Source organism: Mya arenaria, chromosome 9 (genome assembly GCF_026914265.1).
Source record: "Mya arenaria isolate MELC-2E11 chromosome 9, ASM2691426v1".
Classification (NCBI taxonomy): domain Eukaryota; kingdom Metazoa; phylum Mollusca; class Bivalvia; order Myida; family Myidae; genus Mya; species Mya arenaria.
In genome coordinates this window covers 47,375,199-47,397,060 of record NC_069130.1, presented here as the reverse complement: position 1 = coordinate 47,397,060, position 21,862 = coordinate 47,375,199, and the positions used below count along the sequence as shown (strand labels likewise).

General features: G+C 33.4%; 1 protein-coding gene across 9 annotated transcripts in view; it reads left to right on the top strand.

The window, feature by feature from the left end:
• LOC128246730 (rap1 GTPase-activating protein 1-like) overlaps positions 1-21,862 on the top strand; it is a 171,996-nt gene that overhangs the window by 126,429 nt on the left and 23,705 nt on the right. For 8 of the 9 annotated variants that reach the window (XM_052965112.1, XM_052965114.1, XM_052965115.1 and 5 more), the window contains 3 exons: positions 14,001-14,097; positions 17,588-17,668; positions 20,005-20,088. In XM_052965112.1, coding sequence (XP_052821072.1) covers positions 14,001-14,097; positions 17,588-17,668; positions 20,005-20,088 — 262 coding nt within the window. The remainder of the gene's footprint in view (positions 1-14,000; positions 14,098-17,587; positions 17,669-20,004; positions 20,089-21,862) is intronic. The other variant, XM_052965113.1, reaches the window with a different exon arrangement.

The window sequence follows — 21,862 nt, the reverse complement described above, 5'->3', positions numbered from 1 at the left end:
AGTTATGGAAATTATGCTAACTGAAGTTTCATAATTATCGTCACAGCGTTGCATTAACTAAACATTGTGGAAATCGTCTGAACAAAGTTGCGAAAAAACGGACCTGATATATTCAAGGCCATCTACAGTATGCATATACATGGTATTATTAAAATATGTGTCCGATATCCTATAGTTAGTAAATAAAGCCTTATTTGGTCCAGACAGGAAAAAAAATAGATATGGAAGTATATATTTACTATGGCTGTAATTGAATAAGGTAAAGCTATTGATTTCTATTGTTTTAAGATTAACTCGTTCATATTAAATTGACTTTTTTTTTCCACTGCAGTATTTTTTGCATGGAAAAAAACGAAAACCTCTGTGCACTGATAAATTTGAATTAAACTACTATTTTTTTCAACCTTATCATTAATTGATGTTTAAAGAGTCTTAGCATTTGACATGTGTTAGAATTAGCTGTCATTTAAGGAGGCTGAGAGGTGATAAAAATCCAAATAGAGCTTAAAAAATGCTATCATCATTAAGTACTAGGTCTTTATCTCGGAAAATTGTTGAAATGATAGCCATGTGACATGGGGGCTTAGAATTCAGGGTCAATTATTGGTGATAATTTGAGTCTTTATTTTCATTATCAAATTCACAGATAATTTTCACTACCTTTGTAGCAAAATTTTGAAGTGTCCTCATTATAGACCAATGTTACCTAAATCTAGTTCCTTAAAGCTGAACTCTCACAGATTGACCGTTTTTACAACTTTTTTTAAATTTTTGTCTCGGAATGAGCCAATTTAATGCTTGAATGCTGGGAACCGGTGATATAAGAAGGCTTACTAAAGATCAGATTGCAGTTTTTCATATTTATGGTCGAAAAGCGTAACTAGCACTTTAAGAAAATTAAAATTTTCAGCCATTTTTTTAACAATTGCGATCTGTTCTATTGTGATTCATATTAAATGACTGAATTGAAGGCATTGTTGCCATTATAAATCAGCTGATTTTGAAACTAACATTTAAAAAATGTCAAAACTGTTTAGCTTTCATTAAGTGGTACATGATAATCATGTACAATATAAATATAAATGGTGCTGCTTAGATGATGACAAATTATTGTGCTGTTGGTTGTGATGCTGGTGGTGGTGCTGCTGCTGCGCTGATGATGATGATGATGATGATGATGATGATGATGATGATGATGATGATGATGATGATGATGATGTGATGATGATGATGTGATAATGATGATGATGATGATATGATGATGATGATGATGAAGGGATATGATGAGGATTATTAGGAGGATGACAATAAAGATGACGGATTAAGAATTGGAATTGTATTACAGTTATTCTGAATCTGCAATATTCTGTGGAAATGAATTTACTTTGCCCATCAAAACTTCATTGTTTTCTCTTGATTGAACTAAAGTAAATTGCACATTTTCTCACACAGTGATTCCCATCTGAAGATCTTCAAGCGACAAAAATTAATTCTTCCAATCAGGCGGAAACCAATTTAATGTATTTTCTGTGAAGAGTATTAACAATGCTCAATGTCAGCTAGCAGTAATGAATGATGCCATAATGTCAAAGATTTATAGTCATTCAGGCATTAACCCTTAACATTCTAAAGACACAGCTTTCTGAAAAGATGCATGCAGCTCTTAATTGCAAAGCTTTCTTAAAGATTGGGAAAAAAAGCTCACCTTAAACAGTTTTTGCAAAAAGCAGCTTTTGTGATGAAATAATTGTTCACTTTTTTTGTGCTGACTGAAACTCTGAAGTGCCAAATCTGACTGAAACTCTTTGAAGTGCCGAATCTGACTGAAACTCTTTGAAGTGCTGAATCTGACTGAAACCCTTTGAAGTGCCAAATCTGACTGAAACCCTTTGAAGTGCCAAATCTGACTGAAACTCTTTGAAGTGCCGAATCTGACTGAAACCCTTTGAAGTGCCAAATCTGACTGAAACTCTTTGAAGTGCCGAATCTGACTGAAACTCTTTGAAGTGCCGAATCTGACTGAAACTCTTTGAAGTGCCGAATCTGACTGAAACTCTTTGAAGTGCCGAATCTGACTGAAACTCTTTGAAGTGCCGAATCGGACTGAAACTCTTTGAAGTGTCAAATCGGACTGAAACTCTTTGAAGTGCCGAATCTGACTGAAACTCTTTGAAGTGCCGAATCTCACTGAAACTCTTTGAAGTGTCGAATCTGACTGAAACTCTTTGAAGTGCCGAATCTGACTGAAACTCTTTGAAGTGTCAAATCTGACTGAAACTCTTTGAAGTGTCGAATCTGACTGAAACTCTTTGAAGTGTCGAATCTGACTGAAAATCTTTGAAGTGCCGAATCTGACTGAAACTCTTTGAAGTGCCGAATCTGACTGAAAATCTTTGAAGTGTCAAATCTGACTGAAACTCTTTGAAGTGCCGAATCTGACTGAAACTCTTTGAAGTGCCGAATCTGACTGAAACTCTTTGAAGTGCCGAATCTGACTGAAACTCTTTGAAGTGCCGAATCTGACTGAAACTCTTTGAAGTGCCGAATCTGACTGAAACTCTTTGAAGTGCCGAATCTGACTGAAACTCTTTGAAGTGCCGAATCGCACTGAAACTCTTTGAAGTGTCCAATCTGACTGAAACTCTTTGAAATGCCGAATCGCACTGAAACTCTTTGAAGTGCCGAATCGCACTGAAACTCTTTGAAGTGCCGAATCTGATTGAAACTCTTTGAAATGCCGAATCGCACTGAAACTCTTTGAAGTGCCGAATCTGATTGAAACTCTTTGAAGTGCTGAATCGCACTGAAACTCTTTGAAGTGCCGAATCTGACTGAAACTCTTTGAAGTGCCGAATCTGACTGAAACTCTTTGAAGTGCCAAATCTGACTGAAACTCTTTGAAGTGTCAAATCGGACTGAAACTCTTTGAAGTGTCAAATCTGACTGAAACTCTTTGAAGTGCTGAATCTGACTGAAACTCTTTGAAGTGCTGAATCTGACTGAAACTCTTTGAAGTGCTGAATCTGACTGAAACTCTTTGAAGTGCCAAATCTGACTGAAACTCTTTGAAGTGCCGAATCTGATTGAAACTCTTTGAAGTGCTGAATCGCACTGAAACTCTTTGAAGTGCCGAATCTGACTGAAACTCTTTGAAGTGCCGAATCTGACTGAAACTCTTAGAAGTGCCAAATCTGACTGAAACTCTTTGAAGTGTCAAATCGGACTGAAACTCTTTGAAGTGTCAAATCTGACTGAAACTCTTTGAAGTGCTGAATCTGACTGAAACTCTTTGAAGTGCTGAATCTGACTGAAACTCTTTGAAGTGCCGAATCTGACTGAAACTCTTTGAAGTGTCAAATCTGACTGAAACTCTTTGAAGTGCCAAATCTGACTGAAACTCTTTGAAGTGCCAAATCTGACTGAAACTCTTTGAAGTGCTGAATCGCACTGAAACTCTTTGAAGTGCTGAATCGCACTGAAACTCTTTGAAGTGCCGAATCTGACTGAAACTCTTTGAAGTGCCGAATCTGACTGAAACTCTTTGAAGTGCCAAATCTGACTGAAACTCTGTGAAGTGCCAAATCTGACTGAAACTCTTTGAAGTGCTGAATCGCACTGAAACTCTTTGAAGTGCCGAATCTGACTGAAACTCTTTGAAGTGCTGAATCTGACTGAAACTCTTTGAAGTGCCGAATCTGACTGAAACTCTTTGAAGTGTCAAATCTGACTGAAACTCTTTGAAGTGTCAAATCTGACTGAAACTCTTTGAAGTGCCGAATCTGACTGAAACTCTTTGAAGTGCCAAATCTGACTGAAACTCTTTGAAGTGCTGAATCGCACTGAAACTCTTTGAAGTGCCAAATCTGACTGAAACTCTTTGAAGTGCTGAATCTGACTGAAACTCTTTGAAGTGCCGAATCTGACTGAAACTCTTTGAAGTGTCAAATCTGACTGAAACTCTTTGAAGTGTCAAATCTGACTGAAACTCTTTGAAGTGCCGAATCTGACTGAAACTCTTTGAAGTGCCAAATCTGACTGAAACTCTTTGAAGTGCTGAATCGCACTGAAACTCTTTGAAGTGCCAAATCTGACTGAAACTCTTTGAAGTGCTGAAACTGACTGAATCTGCCTGTTCAAACCTGCTGTTGGGACTTCACGAATTGAACGTCTCTTAGGTGCAAAATACTATTATGATCATGCTTATTTACCATGAGTATGTTTTGCTAAATCAATTTGCAAACAATACTCAATACTTGTCCTGTTGCCTTGTTTGTGTCTTTATTGGTGTTTGTTTGGCATCTAAACATAATCTTGGTTAAATTTAAGGCTACTTCGGGCTTTTCCCTCTGGTTTCCATTGTTCATGACCTTTATAAACAACTTACACATTGCCTTCCTTTTTGTAGAAAATCTTTTAACCTTTAAGAATCTGTAGTGAGTAAAACTGATGCTGAAATGTCTCCTATTTTTAATTCTTCTTTATCGAAGCTTTTAAAGACACAGCTAGTGCACTTATGTCTTGGAGCTAATGCGTAAGTACCTTTTTTCTCTTCTCCCACTTAAAAAAGACGACGTAAAAAACATGTTGGTAATTAAAGGTCATTTTTAATTGACAGGACTTGTATTGAATTCACCCTATATGGGTATAATGTTCTGTGGCGGAATGTATCAGGAATTTTATACGGAATTGTCATTTGCCAGTGTCTTTGAATGGATTTCTGAGTGAGCCAATGCCTTAAAGCTTAGCGGATTGATGGAATAGGGCTTAATGGAATGGTTACTTTTTTTGGAGACAATTTTTTCTATGGTGATGTGACTGGTTCGTAATTATGTTCAGGATATCACAAGTTTAAGTGTTTGGTTATATTTTCTGGATTATTTTATTATTAAAAACCGCTGCAATTTAAGAATGCTTGACTATAGAAAAATTGCATGTTTTATTTTGATCAACAAGAGTTCATTAATAGGAAGCTTTTGTTATAATTCGCCTTTGGAACAGACTTTTTTTACACGTTTGTCTACAATGTGAGGTATTTAAAAAAGCACTATACTATTATTTTATATATTTATTTAAATGGGATTTTCCTGTTATTAAAAATAACTATATGACCTGTAATACTGAGACACACATTTCATTGTGATTAAATTGCTGATTATAGTATTTCTAGATATTATATTAACCACAAAAAATGATTCATTAACCGCAATTTGTCAGAAACAGTTTCAATAGCTCAAATGAGGTAAAATCTTCAACATTAATGATGATAATGTAAAAAAAATGTATTGATGATTAAAACTATGAACTATTTTTACCATCCTTATTTTTTTCAACATAATTCGGATTTATTTTTTTTTAAATATAATTATCATCTATTTTGGGGGAATAAAATTGACAGTGGCGTACTTGCAAATAGGATATCATTAAGAATTAGGCTTATAATCATTAAGAATTTCATCTTTTCATGGGTGTTAAAATATTAAGTCCACCTATTATAAGCCACTTATATAGCTGACATCCGATACACACAGATCCTGCGTCAGATTTTGTGTTGCCAATGTGTCAGATTTTGTGTTGCCAATGTGTCAGATTTTGTGTTGCCAATGTGTCAGATTTTGTGTTGCCAATGTGTCAGATTTTGTGTTGCCAATGTGTCAGATAACGAGGTTGTATGGCTTAGATGACTTATAATAATATCTTAATGTTTAAAAAGGGCTCGTTCTGTATGCTCATTCTGCCCATTCTTAATCATTAAGATTTTACTTCATGTCATCCAACTATTACAATAACCTATTTCGGTTAAGTGGTGATTCAGTTTATTAATATTCAGCAACAATGTTTTCTCGTGTACACATTTTTGTTGTCACCTCCTATAAAAATGTTTATATATATGAACCTGAAATGATTAATACCCAGTAATCTCACAAACAAATATTTTGAAAACAGATTAGCATACATAATGATAGGATTAATTATTAGACATCTTTTCATAATGTTCAAACTGTATGTGGGGTAGTTGACTCATCATGTATAAAACAGGTGCTCTAATCGTTTGTATCAATAATTGATCTTCGATTGATTATAGTATTGAATAAGCCCTGTAATCTTCTAGAAAAGATATATTCATAGATAATGAGAGCAACAAATAAATATTTTCTTCCATAACTTTAGCAGAAATATTTTAAAATGCGGAAAAACACTTGAAAAGTGAAATTTTAATTACTCAATTATTTCAGCAACCTAAGGCTTAGTATAAGAAGTTAAAACTTAAGTCATTGCGTGCAAGATTTCTTTTCATTAAGAATCATGATGTAAAGTAAATAAGGGTTAATAAAAAATTGATGAGTAAAAAATATGCTATGCAATAAGGCCAAAAATAAATTCTATGTTTCCACTAACTTCTCATAATAAAATAGGGTTTGGTAGGTAAGCATTTTTTTCTTTCTTTTTTCTTTTTTGAGATCCGGGATTCTGTACCAAACGAACCTATATCAGGGTATATCGTTTACTATTATGGGTAATTTTAGGTTTAAAGTGGTCAAATTTTAACATATTCACTAAAAAACCCGGACTACTCTTTTTGTGTAACATTTGAGTTGCACGGATGGCATGATGTTATTTTTTGCTTAAATTAGCTGGTTAGTTTTGTTTTTTGAATTAATTAAAATGCTCTTGTTTATGGTATAACACTGAGCCTTGATGACATTCATTGTTGAAGATAATTCACTGTTGGCGTCGAGGCATATAAACTTAACTAAAAATATTTCAAGTTTTTCAAATGAAACTTAATTGGTATACATACACATGTTGCCAGTGACAATTAAGTAAATTAAGTAAATACACACACACACACACCATTTAAGGCAAGCTGAATAACTCCGACTTCAATAAATATCAAGTTATGCCCCTTAATAGTCCCCTACCGGTTTCACCTCCGTCAGTCCATCCGTCCTCTTTCATTCCCTCCGTCCGTCCATCCACAAAAATCTCGGTCCTGCAATAACTCAAAAAGTATCCAAGCTAGGCTAAGTAAACTTAGTGAGCAGAAAGAGGGCAATATGGAGATGATGCATGTTAGTTTATTTTTTTGTCAGACAATGTTATGCAGAGTTATGGCCCTTGACTTATTAAAAATATAGCCAATTTGAACCTGTGATAACTCAAAAAGTATCAAAGCAACAGACCGGCGTTATGTTAACATTAATGCTCCATGGGATTCTTAATGTTACATTGGAGTTTAAATGCTTGGGTCTCATATTTCATTCCAGATGTTGAATTATGAATGAGAATAGATTAATCATGGTTCAATATTAACCTTGATCAGTATTGATTTGACCCCTGCAGTGGCATTAAAACAATGAGGATAATGCATGTTTAATGTCGTTTTAATACTCGTTTTAACACAATTGAACCTGTGCGTGATTCCTAATTCAGATTTCATTCAGAATGGCTGCATGAAAGATTCCATTCTTATCAGGTAATTGACTTGGCATTGAAAAAATATTGCTGAATGAAATTTTTTGCAAAAGAATGTCTGATACCATACTGTGAGTCATGTATTTTAATGATGTTTTTTTCATATCAGATCAATGCTGATAATCAATTGTCCGGAAGTCTTACAATGATGAAAAGAAATTGCACATTAACTTAATGCATAAAAAATTCATCTGAGGATGTAAAATTATAAGATTTGGCCAATTTATAAATCTTTAATCTTATTGTAATTTATTGGTTAATGTTGCAGTCTTTTTGTCAAACTGAAGTTACATCCCCTTTGCACTTGTCAAAAGTTATGTGCCCTTGCCATAATTAAATCACATGACTATAGCTATTCAGTTTTGGGGGTTGTTAAGACATATATTTTAGTAGATATATATAAGTATTGTAATTATTTGTCACAATTTTCTTCTAGTAAATCAAAAGAAAAGATTTATATTAACAGACCCATTTCCAAAAAATCCTGATGTAGCTCAGGTCTTTAATTCAGAATTGTTTTTTGTAATGTTTGAAATCTAATATATATATATATATATATATGTTTCAATGCCAAAATTTTGCCCTATTGTTTTGGTATAAAGCTAGGATATGCACTAATGCAGGAAGCAATATATGTAAGAAAATGAGATAAGATTGTTTAAAAAGTGCAAAAATGTTATAAGAATTTGAGATACATAAGAGTATGCCTCTTATTGAAATTCAAAGTTTCAGTTGAAACTTAAAGGTGTACCTGGGCCGATTGTTCAGATCTTTGTTAAAGTTAACAACATGATTAACAAAATCATTGTTAACTTTTAATGTGAAATATTTGATGATATGCGCATATATTTTAATATATGTTAGCAGCTGAAAAGGTTGTCTCAAATCTTTTTAGAAATACAACAGATCACAAGTTTATCCATTAAACTTTCAGAGCAGTAATGACATTAATTAAAGTAATAACAACAGGATTAACAACATTGTTGTTAACATTTAATCGGTAATTTTTTGATGATGTGCTCAACAAAAGTTAACAAGGAGGACATTTAAAACAATATTGTTAACTTTAAAGCTGCACTCTCACAGATTTACCACTTTAACAACTTTTTTATTTTTTTCTTAGAAAGGGCAAATTTTTCCGTAAATATCATCAAATGATAATTATTATAAGACTGCTGAGAAAAAATCAGATCATAGATTTTCATATTTCCGTTCGAAAATTAGTGTTTTATGGTTTAAACCTGAAGGTTTAAGAAAAATGCATAAAACATCAATTTTTAAACTTAAATATAAAAAGCTGCGATCTAATTTTTTGTCAGCAATCTTATATCATTGGCTTCCATGGATTTTTGCAAATATTTGCTCATTCCAAGACAAAAAATTAAAAAGTTGTCAAAACGTTTAATCTGTGAGAGTGCAGCTTTAATAAAGTTCTGTTCGTTACAATGGTAAGCGACACTGAGTATAACAGAACATGCCACCTGTTACTTTTATTATTCCATGTGAAATATGTGGCTGTAATTAGTTGTTATAAGTCAATTAATGATGTTAGCCTGTAATTAAGTTAAGAGTAATCACCTGAGGCGTTACATGTACATGGTAAGGTCATCGTCGGTTATCTGACAGTAGATAATCGTAAACTGTAGTTTGTGTTATCTGATTACATGTTAAATAACACAATCTTTTTTTTTTATCTTTTCCTTATGACTTGAATATTTCTTAAAACAAAATGAATATTTTATCACGCTTAAAATTATAATGATGGCCACAGGTGGAAGTATAAGTCGGGGATTGTGAACAAAATTATGGGATATAATTATATTAAAAATAAGTATGGACTGTTATAATGTATATAACTTTATATGTAAAAAAACATTGTATAATACTGCCTCTTATTGTTAAAGCTCAGTTTTAGAGAAGGCAACTCTCGCAGCATAAGACTCTGCAAACATACTAAAAACGTTTACAATATCTCAAAAGTAAGCATCAGAAATCAAGTTAACTCCTTTCTTAATGTTGTTTAGTCAAAAAAGCTTATTGTGTACATTTGTGGTCTAATTTGGATAAATTAGAATAAGAATGCCATATAATTTTGCATGTCCAACTTTCAAGTATCTGCACACCTTTGCCGACAAACACGCGAAAGCTGACTCTTACGGCACCTGTAGGCTATGAAAATTATTAAACATCTACACAATTTCTGCGGAGAAAAAATGAGCTTAACATATGTATACATGTATGTCGGTGCGTTAACATTTTTTTCTGCATCATTCATTTTAATATGAATTGCACTCCATAATTATAGGCTTGCCTTCCTCACTTTGATGTTATATGGTAGTAAATTATGAACATGCTCATAATTGATATATATCTCGGTATATCTGTCACGTTTAATTAACTAACCCATCAGTTGACTGTGTGTTGTAGCCTTTGGACATTTGGCTTATTCACTTGATTACAAACATTCTGATGTGTGCCGATTTAATACACAGGTCAGTACAAACGGGCTTAATTTACCAGAATTCATAATAAACGATGATGTTTTGAAAAGGAATGTAAAACAAAAGTGGAATATAATACAAAAATCACCATATTAATCCATTTACCATTTAAAGGGACTCAACTCTTACCATTGATAAAAAGTATTAATTTTTACCTATTTACTTCCCTTGCTTTTGTACTTTTAAACTGAGTTTCCTAGATTTTGTAATTTTTTTGCACTTTTATAATAGATATGTACTTGAAGATATAAGTACTCCTAAAAAAAAATATCAACAAATTTACAGGTCTGCATTGGTGAGATCAAAACATTTTAAGGTCATAGTCCAAATGAAACATATCTTAGAAAATCTGTCAATTTGTAATAGTATGGTTTAAGTTGAGGATAGTGGAAGTGAAAGGAAATATTTAAAAAAAATATATATACAGAGGAAAGAGTTACTGTTAACAATGTTAATTTGTATTGTTCTTAAGACTTTGGATTAATGTAATATATGGTTAGTATAAATAAGTAAAACATTAAAATCAGACACTGTTTCTTAAAATCAGACACTGTTCCTTAATTCTACATTCCAATATCTTTAATTATGAAGAAGTGAATTCTCACTGTAATTAAATCCTATTTATCTCCTAACTAAAGTACTGTGACATTTAGCCAAAGAGAATTCTCACTGAAATTAAATCCTATTTATCTCCTAACTAAAGTACTGTAACGCTTAGCCAAATTTGGAATTCTCACTGAAATTAAATCCTATTTATCTCCTAACTAAAGTACTGTAACGCTTAGCCAAATTTGGAATTCTCACTGAAATTAAATCCTATTTATCTCCTAACTAAAGTACTGTGACATTTTGCCAAAGAGAATTCTCACTGAAATAAAATCCTATTTATCTCCTAACTAAAGTACTGTAACATTTAGCCAAATTTGGAATTCTCACTGTAATTAAATCCTATTTATCTCCTAACTAAAGTACTGTAACGCTTAGCCAAATTTGGAATTCTCACTGAAATTAAATCCTATTTATCTCCTAACTAAAGTACTGTAACATTTAGCCAAATTGGGAATTCTCACTGTAATTAAATCCTATTTATCTCCTAACTAAAGTACTGTAACATTTTGCCAAAGAGAATTCTCACTGAAATTAAATCCTATTTATCTCCTAACTAAAGTACTGTAACATTTTGCCAAAGAGAATTCTCACTGTAATTAAATCCTATTTATCTCCTAACTAAAGTACTGTAACATTTTGCCAAAGAGAATTCTCACTGTAATTAAATCCTATTTATCTCCTAACTAAAGTACTGTAACGCTTAGCCAAATTTGGAATTCTCACTGTAATTAAATCCTATTTATCTCCTAACTAAAGTACTGTAACATTTAGCCAAATTTGGAATTCTCACTGTAATTAAATCCTATTTATCTCCTAACTAAAGTACTGTAACGCTTAGCCAAATTTGGAATTCATTTATCTCCTAACTAAAGTACTGTAACATTTAGCCAAATTTGGAATTCTCACTGAAATTAAATCCTATTTATCTCCTAACTAAAGTACTGTAACATTTTGCCAAAGAGAATTTTCACTGAAAATAAATCCTATTTATCTCCTAACTTAAGTACTGTAACATTTAGCCAAATTTGGAATTCTCACTGAAATTAAATCCTATTTATCTCCTAACTAAAGTACTGTAACATTTAGCCAAATTTGGAATTCTGAATGTAAATAAATCCTATTTATCTCCTTACTAAAGTACTGTGACATTTTGCCAAATTTGGAATTCTGAATGTAAATAAATCTTATTTATCTCCTAACTAAAGTACTGTGACATTTAGCCAAATTTGGAATTCTCACTGAAATTAAATCCTATTTATCTCCTAATTAAAGTACTGTGACATTTAGCCAAATTTGGAATTCTGAATGTAAATAAATCCTATTTATCTCCTTACTAAAGTACTGTGACATTTTGCCAAATTTGGAATAAATTCTGAATGTAAATAAATCCTATTTATCTCCTAACTAAAGTACTATAACGCTTAGCCAAATTTGGAATTCTCACTGTAATTAAATCCTATTTATCTCCTAACTTAAGTACTGTAACATTTAGCCAAATTTGGAATTCTCATTGTAATTAAATCCTATTTATCTCCTTTCTAATTTGTACTGTGTCATTTAACCACAAATAATTCAAACGTTCTTTTAAAAATCATGAGGAATTATATAATTTCCATTTCCAATTTCTAACAATTTGGATGCAGTGCATTTTACAAAAGAACACTTCAGAGGAAAACCAATTTACTTCCAGGGATTAAGTTGATTGTCATCACGCAGATTGTATGTCTAAGAAATTAAGTTGTCAGGGGAAAAAAATCTTATCTGAAGGATTCAGTTGCATCTTAGACTTTTGAGTACATCATGAGCATGACGACCAGACTTAGCCTTTAGCTAGAGTTTGAATATCTAAGAGATTTATTTCCAAGGACCAAGTTGCATTGCACCTTAGAATTTGGTTGTGCCAACCTCATAAGCTTATTAGGCCATACAGCCACAGAACATTTGCAACTCCTCGGCCATTTTCCATTGAAAACAACCTCAGATGATTATGCCTGTACATCAGTAGAAGAAGTTCGTAATTTTTTTAACAATAGTATTAATTAACGTGTATTTTGTATATCTAAGTTTAAAATGATTGCCAATGAAGAGAATAATTGCATAAATAATTAAGACTCCCAAGAGTAAAGTCATTAAATTTAACTCGCAGCTAAACTGAAATGACTATGCAATCTACTTGATGCGTAGTTAAAATGTTAAGGTTCCTGACATTGTAAACCATCCATGTACATCTGAGGTTGTTTTCAGTGGAAAATTAATGGCCGTGGAGTTCCAAATGGTCACAGAAATCACAAAACCTGAAAGTCTGAGAGACAATATCGCCTTTGATTGTAAACGAGGATAATGTTGCCACCCACAGTTTGTTCTCCTGTGTGTGATTGCATTATTGGATCGTAATAAGAAGTTTGTAATGAGATTTTCACACACAAGCATCCACAGTCAACAATTTCTGACTTTCTGATTTTCTGATTTTCGCCAAATCATGTCTGTGCGATGTGTTGACTCTGTGAAGATAATTGTTCATAGGAAGAAGGATATCTAGAGTTTTTGTTGTCTTCTAACAATCTGTATTTCAGTATTGTCAACATTGTTGTTTTATAGTCATAGTTTGCATCGTCATTGTCATCATCATCATCATCATCATCATCATCATCATCATCATCACACGATCATCATCATCATCATCATCATCATCGTCATCATCGTCATCATCGTCATCATCGTCATCATCGTCATCATTATCATCATCTATAATGATATTGCATTCATCTGATAAGTTATTATCTATGTTTGATATGTCAACTAACGTGGCTGGATTATCTTAACAATCCTTCTTGCATTTGAGCACATATCTGCTTCTTGTCAAAATCTTCAACAGAAAATCTATCATGATAGTAATTGTCACATTATCACAATTGTGTCTTTGTCACGAAATCAATCAGTTTACCTTAGTTTGCGTATATGTGACCACTTTATTGGAATCACTCTGAAGACCAGATGGAGTCATGTCCCATTATAGAAATAGTGTTCAAATTCAGCGATGATGCTTCTGCTGTCATTTATAGTGAATGACTATTATGATAATTAAATGAGAAAGGTTATACCTCAGCCACTCATCAGTGAAGTGAAGATGATGGATGTTCACTTAATGAAAAAAATACATGTCCAATAAGATCTTTTATATGGCATCGTAAAACATATTGTACAAACAATTTCAGCCAAATGATACCAAATCACTAGCGGATCCAGTTGGGGAGGGGGTGGGGGGGACTTCAATATCAGATTTTTACTGCATATTAAACATTAGTAAATTCTAATTTGCAACCTGCGCATAGTCTATCCTGGTATAAGATTTCAGCAAAGTTCATTATTGCTGAGTTGGCATCTCCTTTAATTGTTTTGCTGTCTTATATTTTTCAGGAAACAGAATATGGAGGGACAGCTGTACTGTGAGAACCACCTGCCTACCACACCGAAATCCAAAATGGAGGATAGATCCAGAACCTCCAAATCTTCCGTAAGATTAATATATGTTTATATCCAAAAACACACCGTAGTTAAAGATTGGTTCTTGGATGATGCCATTAATTAAAGCAGCCATTATTGCATAAAACCAGTAAATCTTTTGGTTTGGTCAAATTTATCCAACAAGTTAATTGATTTGTCAATATATTATTCAATAACTACTATTAACCAATCAAATAATTTAAATGTTCATAGTAATTAAAAGATAACCTGTGGACAACGTATCAAATTTTTATACAATTGGCTGCCACAGGAAACTTCACTAATAGTTCAGTTTATGTAGAAAAAGCACTTCAATGAGTGATCCTTGGTCACTTTAATCATATGGTAACTGCATCGATAAGGATCGCCTGATTAGGACTATGAACTGTGTTGATACATGTCAAATAAAGTTCTGTTCTGTTCTGCTCAATTGTGACAGTGCCTTGCAGTGTAAAATGCAATTTGGAAGTTTTGTCAACACTGCCTGAAAATCTTTGATAATTAGCATATTAGTAAAAGTTTTCACATCTGTTTTCGCTGCAATATATAGCTCTTATTTTTTTCATTGCAATAAATAGCTCTTACTTTCATTTCATTGCAAGTGTACTGATTTCCTTTTGATAGTTCTCAGTTTCATTTTCATTGTAATAGTTCTCACTTTTGTTTTCATTGCAATAGTTCTCACTTTTGCTTTCATTGCAATTGTTCTCACTTTTGTTTTCATTGCAATTGTTCTCACTTTTGTTTTCTTTGCAATTGTTCTCACTTTTGTTTTCATTGCAATTGTTCTCACTTTTGTTTTCATTGCAATAGTTCTCACTTTTGTTTTCATTGCAATAGTTCTCACTTTTGTTTTCATTGCAATAGTTCTCACTTTTGTTTTTATTGCAATTGTTCTCACTTTTGTTCTCATTGCAATTGTAAATCTCACAATTGTTTCAACTGCTTTAGTGCTCACTTAAGGTTTCATTGCAATAGTTCTCAGTTTTGCTTCTATTGCTACAGCGCTCACTTTAGATTCCATTGCAAAAGTTCTCACTTTAAGTTCCATTGCAATAGTTCTCAGTTTTGCTTCCATTGCAATGGTTCTCAGTTTTGTCTCCACTGCTACAGCGCTCACTTTAGGTTTCATTGCAATAGTTCTCAGTTTTGTTTCCACTGCTAGAGCGCTCACTTTAGGTTCCATTGCAATAGTTCTCACTTTTGTTTCCATTGCAATAGTTTTCAGTTTTGCTTTCATTGCAACAGCGCTCACTTTAGGTTCCATTGCAATAGTTCTCAGTTTTGCGTACATAGCAATGGTTCTCACTTTTGTTTCCACTGCTACGGTGCTCACTTCTGTTTCCATGGCAATATATTCAGAGTGAGTGAGTGTGACACACTGACTCAGCATGCCAAGAAACACCTTGTTGAAAAAGTTTCTTTATTTAGCTCCATTTTGCATTTTTAGTGGCTGTCACAGCTTTCCTATGATTTTATGGGCGAATAATGTCTTCTTTCAGTGCAATGAACCTAATAACAGTACTTATTTGTGTTTTTGTCAGTTTATAAGGCCAGACCTATTTAGTTTTTATTTCTTCGGAATTTGAGCGGACCATATAAATCAATATTTGGAAAGAAAGTGCTCTAAAATGATAAACTTATTCTTCCCTTTATTAGTAAATTCATGGATATATTCTCATACAATATGGCCATGAACTGTTGCAATTTTCAGAGCATGACATGAAATAACTCTATTTGAAGCAACTGATGGCTTTACAGAAAGCATGTTTGTTTTTTTAAGCACTTAAACATATCCATCATTCAGAAGACCCTTTTTGTTTGAGATTTGGCGAAAACTTTAACCAGCTGCTCGAAAAAAAATAAAAAAATATATACACTTAAAAATATCTGAAAAATGGTAGCGGTAAATCCAAGAACCAATATATTCATTTTGTGTGGAATTATGGTTTGACAGAACCCAGCCTGTTAAAGACATGCTGGTAACTGACGTCAAAACTGTGAAAAAGTCAATAATCATCATGAAAACTGTATACTTATCAACTTACAATGTATGCGCCTTACCATAAAGTCTTATGAATCTTACAAAATTAAATGTAAGTCAGTATTTAGCTGGATTTTTACCCTGTCAGTGTAAGTGCATTAATTTTTCTTTTTCTGTGATGTTAAGTCTTTTATACACAGCTTTTTATTAATCCACTACATTAAAAAGAATGATTAAAGGTTAAGCTGAACATGTTTGTTGATTAAAAAAGAGATATTCTTGGAAATATTTTTACTGGTGCACTCACCAACAAAGTTTGGGTTGAATTTTGGAGTCGCAAGATATTAAATTGATTTGTCAATTCGTTGTTGATCGATTGGTTGGGCGGGGTTATGGTTTGGCAGTCAGTTGTTAATGCAACTGCAATAAAATTGTTTGTTTGGAAACAATTATAAAGTTATGTTTCAAGTCGTCAGGTTAATTACACAGCTAGAGTTATTGAAATCATACGTGATCGATTTCATTAAGAGGGTTATGTGTGTGATGTAACTGTTTTGTTGCATGTTGTCAAAGGCAACGTTCAATAACTATCATGTTGTATACAAATGAATTGTATTGTTATTGATCTGCATGCCAGTTACTGAATGGTTAAGCTCCACCTACTTGTTACCATATGTATAGAGGAAAACAGGAAACACTCAAGCATGGTACAAAAATACAGTCGAAACTCGATGGCTCGATATTCTAGGGACCGGCCAAAGTACTTCGAGCCTCGAGAATATCGAGCCAAGCGGGATTGCTTACAGAATGTTATTTTTTCATTTGTTACATAAAGTCTTATTTTCCTCGTTTGTTATTGGCTACGCTATCTCCGCAAGAGAAGGAAGAGTATTTATTGGGCATAGTTACGCACCCTAAATTTCGTAATATGACTTATTCGATTATTAGAAAATATCATTTTATTTTTTATTTATAATAAAAAATACATTTATGCGAAAACAAGCAATTGTAAACAGTGGGTAACACAAACATAGCTTAAAAGTTATATCAAAATGCATAGTAATTTAGGGATGGATAACAATTAGAGACATAACTTAAAGTGATGGCACGTTTATTTAAACTGTTAAACCATTTAAATTCGATAATAATTATAATATCAGTCAAGCAATTTTAATCGATTAGCGCCTTGTGCTATATGAAGCCAATCAAACAAATCAAGGCGTGAGATTCTTAACTGAACCTGCGAAAATGACATCGACCCAAGCAACCAAATCAAAGTGTGAAATTCTTGTTTGGGACCGAGCGTGGAGAAATATCGACCCTCAAGATATCGAGCCATCCGAACGAAATTTATATGAACAAAGAGTAAATAAAAATCGGTCCTTTTAATTTGGTTCGAGCCAACGAGGATATCGAGCCATGAGATATCGAGCCAACGAGTTTCAACTGTACTTGTTTTAGTTTACTGAAATGTGGTCAATTGTTTATGTGGTCAATTGTTTCTTTTCCCTTACAGGGTCCCGATTTCATTGATCTGATTATTCGACTACAAGATAACCGAATAGAAGACCAACGTTGTGATATATCCAACTTTAAGGTAACCCCTCTTGCTTAATACGCACAAATGCGGTTTGTTATTGCATGGTAAAATGATAAATATATACTTAAAAATTCTTTAATTCTTTAACACTTTAAAAGTTTGAGATTCTTGTGTTATGTCTGATCCAGTGTTTTTTTCTCCAACATTTTGGAAATGGGGCCTTCAGATTGTATTGGGAAATAGGCATCATCAAATTAATTGACCGAAATTGGGAATTTCATTTTTCCTAGAAATGAATGGTTTATAACATATAGACAGAAGAAATAAAAAGAAAGTGATCAAGTTTATTTCTTTTCAAAAGCACCAATTTTTCCATACAAAAACAATTTTGGGCCCAGTTTTTCGAATTATTTTCAAACTTTGAGAAAAAAGTAATGTTTTAGCCTTGGTAATGCAGCCCAAAATTAGTCTTGAACAAAAACCCTGATCGTTTTAATGTTTGCTTGAAAGAGAGTAAAAGACAGTGTTATCCTCTGTAAGATGTAAACTTTAGAACATAGTTATTTCTTTTGACAGGCAATGCTTCTTTGACAATTTTTTTTACTTGCTGTGTGATTATAACTTACCTGATCTTTTTTAAATATGAGTACTTGCTTTGTGCAACTTTCCTTATCTTTGACGTCAATGTATATTTCTGTGTCCGTCTTTTTGATATTTGACAAAATGTATATTTCTGTGTGAAACTGCAATTTGTGTGACATTTCATGGTCTCGCAAGAGGTATTCTGGCCTTTGAGTAAGTAAAAAGGGAGAAATTATAGTACCGTCCCTGTGTCGTGGTGGCATCTGGGGGTATTCCATCATTTCTGTGATATCTCTGTTATGATGGTAGGTTACCCTAAACAATAATTATAGTATGAAGTTAAACAGTTACAGCAAATAATACAGCATTCAAGCATTTTTGGCTTAAAGTTATGAAGGCTAAATGATTTTGATATTTGTTTTAAATTTAGTGTATTTATACATAATAACTTTTATTGCTCCATTTTTGGTGTAAGTTTATGGGGTGCTGTGCTGTGCTTTGCTGTAGAAAGTGCTTTTTTTTCTCAGAGTTAAATTTATCAGATGCACACAACAGTAATACAGATGTAGACAAGACACAATTTTGTTGTATAGTGTCCAAACTTGGTATGGACATTGGTCATGGCGAGGAGATCTGTCGTTTACATTTAAGTAAAACAGTTCTATACAATTGTCTGACTATGTTTAAAGAAGACAATATGTACATCATATTATCATAATCAGGTTCGTTAATAACTGCGGGCTTATATTTTTGTCGAGCTATGCCCCCCCCCCCCCAAAAAAAAAAATGAGGAGCTATTTTATCCGCGTTTTTCTTGGTACAGGTAACAATTTTGTAATTCTCTGTAAATCCAAGTTTGTAACTCCTAGAGTAAGGCCAAAAAATGTATTTGTAGATTCACACCCAGATTTTAAAGGGACTTGTTAAGGTTTCATAAGTTATTCCTCAGTCACATTTGCCACGCGGCCATAGGGTCTGAAATATTTACAGCCAATAGTGAATACAGGGCGCCTGCAGTACTGTAGCAATCACAAATGTTAGGGTACCGGCAGGGCTATTTTAAATATTTTGGGACAGAAAGTCTGCGGCTGCCGCATGAACTTGGACGTAATGAAGCACCTAAGGGCGTCCATGCTGCATTTTTTAACAATTTTCAAGCAGACTCAAGTTAATCCCAAGGCGCCCATAAGGCACCTGCAAGGCCACCGTATGGGCGCCTTAAGGTTGCATGCCTTAGGTGGCCACTGCAATTTTTTTTGAGTCTGTGAAAGTTTATTTGTAATTCATAAAACCCTAGAGCAGCCGCATGCCAAATGCAAGGTTCGACGTATGCCCAACGCATGGTATCGTTGGAACTGCTCTACAGCGTGTCTATTCTATGGCGTAAATACAGTAAAATATATTGTTAGGTCGATTGGTTACCTTTCAGTACCAGTAGATTCTCTACAGCTGCACCATGTATCTCTTGATTTCAGGGGCCTATGGCCACCATAGCCTAGCCGTAGAGTAAATCAACACCTGAGTGCAAGAACTCAATATCTGCTTCTTTTTCTGTATGCAGTTACTGAGTTAAAGCACTAAGCTGATGAAATGTGACTGAGGTATTAGACATTAAAAAATATAATTTTAGACATTAAAAAATATAATTTTGTGTGAAATGTGAACAAAATCAAACATTCAAAGATTGTTTGCGCTGAGGAAGATTCTGGATTAGAATCTAAAAATATAATTCTGTGGCCTAACTCTTCCTTAAAAACTTGATTTGTACTCTTTGAGTGAATGTACAACTCTATTGCCTCTCTGCCATGCAGGGTCCCGACTTCTATGAAATGCTTCTGAAGTTTCAAGGTCGTCGTTACGAGGACCAGCGGTGTTCTTTGCCTCTTGCGCTGCAGGTCTGAAATACCCCACCCACTCTAGATTTTCACTGTAGTACTTATAACTGTTGTTGTTAGTGGCACATAGTGGTATTGATGTTGTTGTTAGTTGTTGTCACATTTTATTAACTCTCCTTTTTGTTTTTAAAAGGAAAAAAGCATATTTATTGATTCTATATATTCATAACCTAGGTATAATTGTTGTTGTGTTTGTGTTGTCGTTGCCCAAGAACCTCAACGGTCATAACTCAAAACAACAAGGCAGGAATGTGATTTGTCTGCAAATTTGCTGATTTCCCTTAAAGGAAATCCCTTTAAGGAGCATAAAATATGGATGTACTGACCCTGTGCAAGATTCTTCACATCAGTGGTAGCCTATACCAGCCCTCAAACCTCTCACTGAATTTGTTCCAGCCCTTCAGCTGCCATGTCAATCCCTGTCAAGGTTAATAAAATGAAACTTGGTACACATGTTGCCAGAGACAAAATAAACATGTTTAGCAGTGCTCTGGCTTTAATGAATTATCAAATTGATTATGCCCCTTTTCGGAAAAACAGCAGACCAGCTTTGACGTTCGCTTTGTGATGCTCTTGTTGATTTTGTACTAGTTAATCATACATGGATTCTGCAATATCCTAGTTACAACTCATCTTCCTCACCATGGGTATGTGGCACATTTAAAAGTGGTATTGTCGTCGTTGTTGTTGTTGCAATTATTTTTATTCCGTGATTTTATACTAGTTTAGTGATTGTACATTGAATCTGCTAAATGATAAATTAAATGAGTTATAGTTATCATGTCATCATTCAGTTTATTTTTCCATGCTGTTTGTAGTAATGTTGTTTCACACTCTAAAATCACTCCTTTTAATTCCTAACTCTCTTGGCTTACACTAGCTGTACCTATTTCAGGGCTTAGCTTTTCAATTCATTTGTTTCAATGCTAAATGTTACACAAATACTGTTACGGTGTGGAGAGATGTATCATTATCATTTGTTTAGCTATTTTGTTAAAGAATTTTGATACTTAAGTTGACTTTCACAACTTTAGCTAATTAAATTAAGCCTATTTAGTTAGGCAAAAAACCCCACCTGTAACATGCTTGAAAAATTTGGATAGGTGAATTGGATCATTTCTGTTTTAATTACTTTAATAGAATATGATTAGAATTCATCCATTTATGCCCATTTTTTTTTTTAAGGTGTGTCAGTTTGGGCACTTATTGTGCTATTAGTTACATATTTTTATTGCCTTTTATTTAACTGACTTGCTCTGGTTTTGGCACAAAATATTTTTTTTCCAGTAATGCATCTGAAACAACGATATAATGTAATTATTTTACTCTTTTATACAAAATTGCAGCAAAAATACAATCAAAGTATAATAAAAATCAACCAGATTGCGAACTCCTGCAGTCAAGTAAAAAAAGGATAACCGATAATTTATCCACTCACCCACGGAGGGACTCATTCTGAGCTGATAGAAATGTAAACCTTTATTGAAAATATAGGGAAAACCATGTGATAATTATCAATCAACCAATCATACTTCAGCCTTTTGTTGAATCAGAATTCAAAATCGTGGACTTCAAAGAAAATATATGAGCATATATCAATATTTGTTTAAGAGTTCCACTGCCTTTAGTATCTGAGTTTTGACACTCTTAATGCTTTATCACTCTTTATTTCACAAAAAAATGATTAAGCATTTACTTACCAACAATGAACTAATCCCTTTAATTATTTTTTCTATGTTTTTTCACACTATTTATTTTTTTCAGTTGAATCATT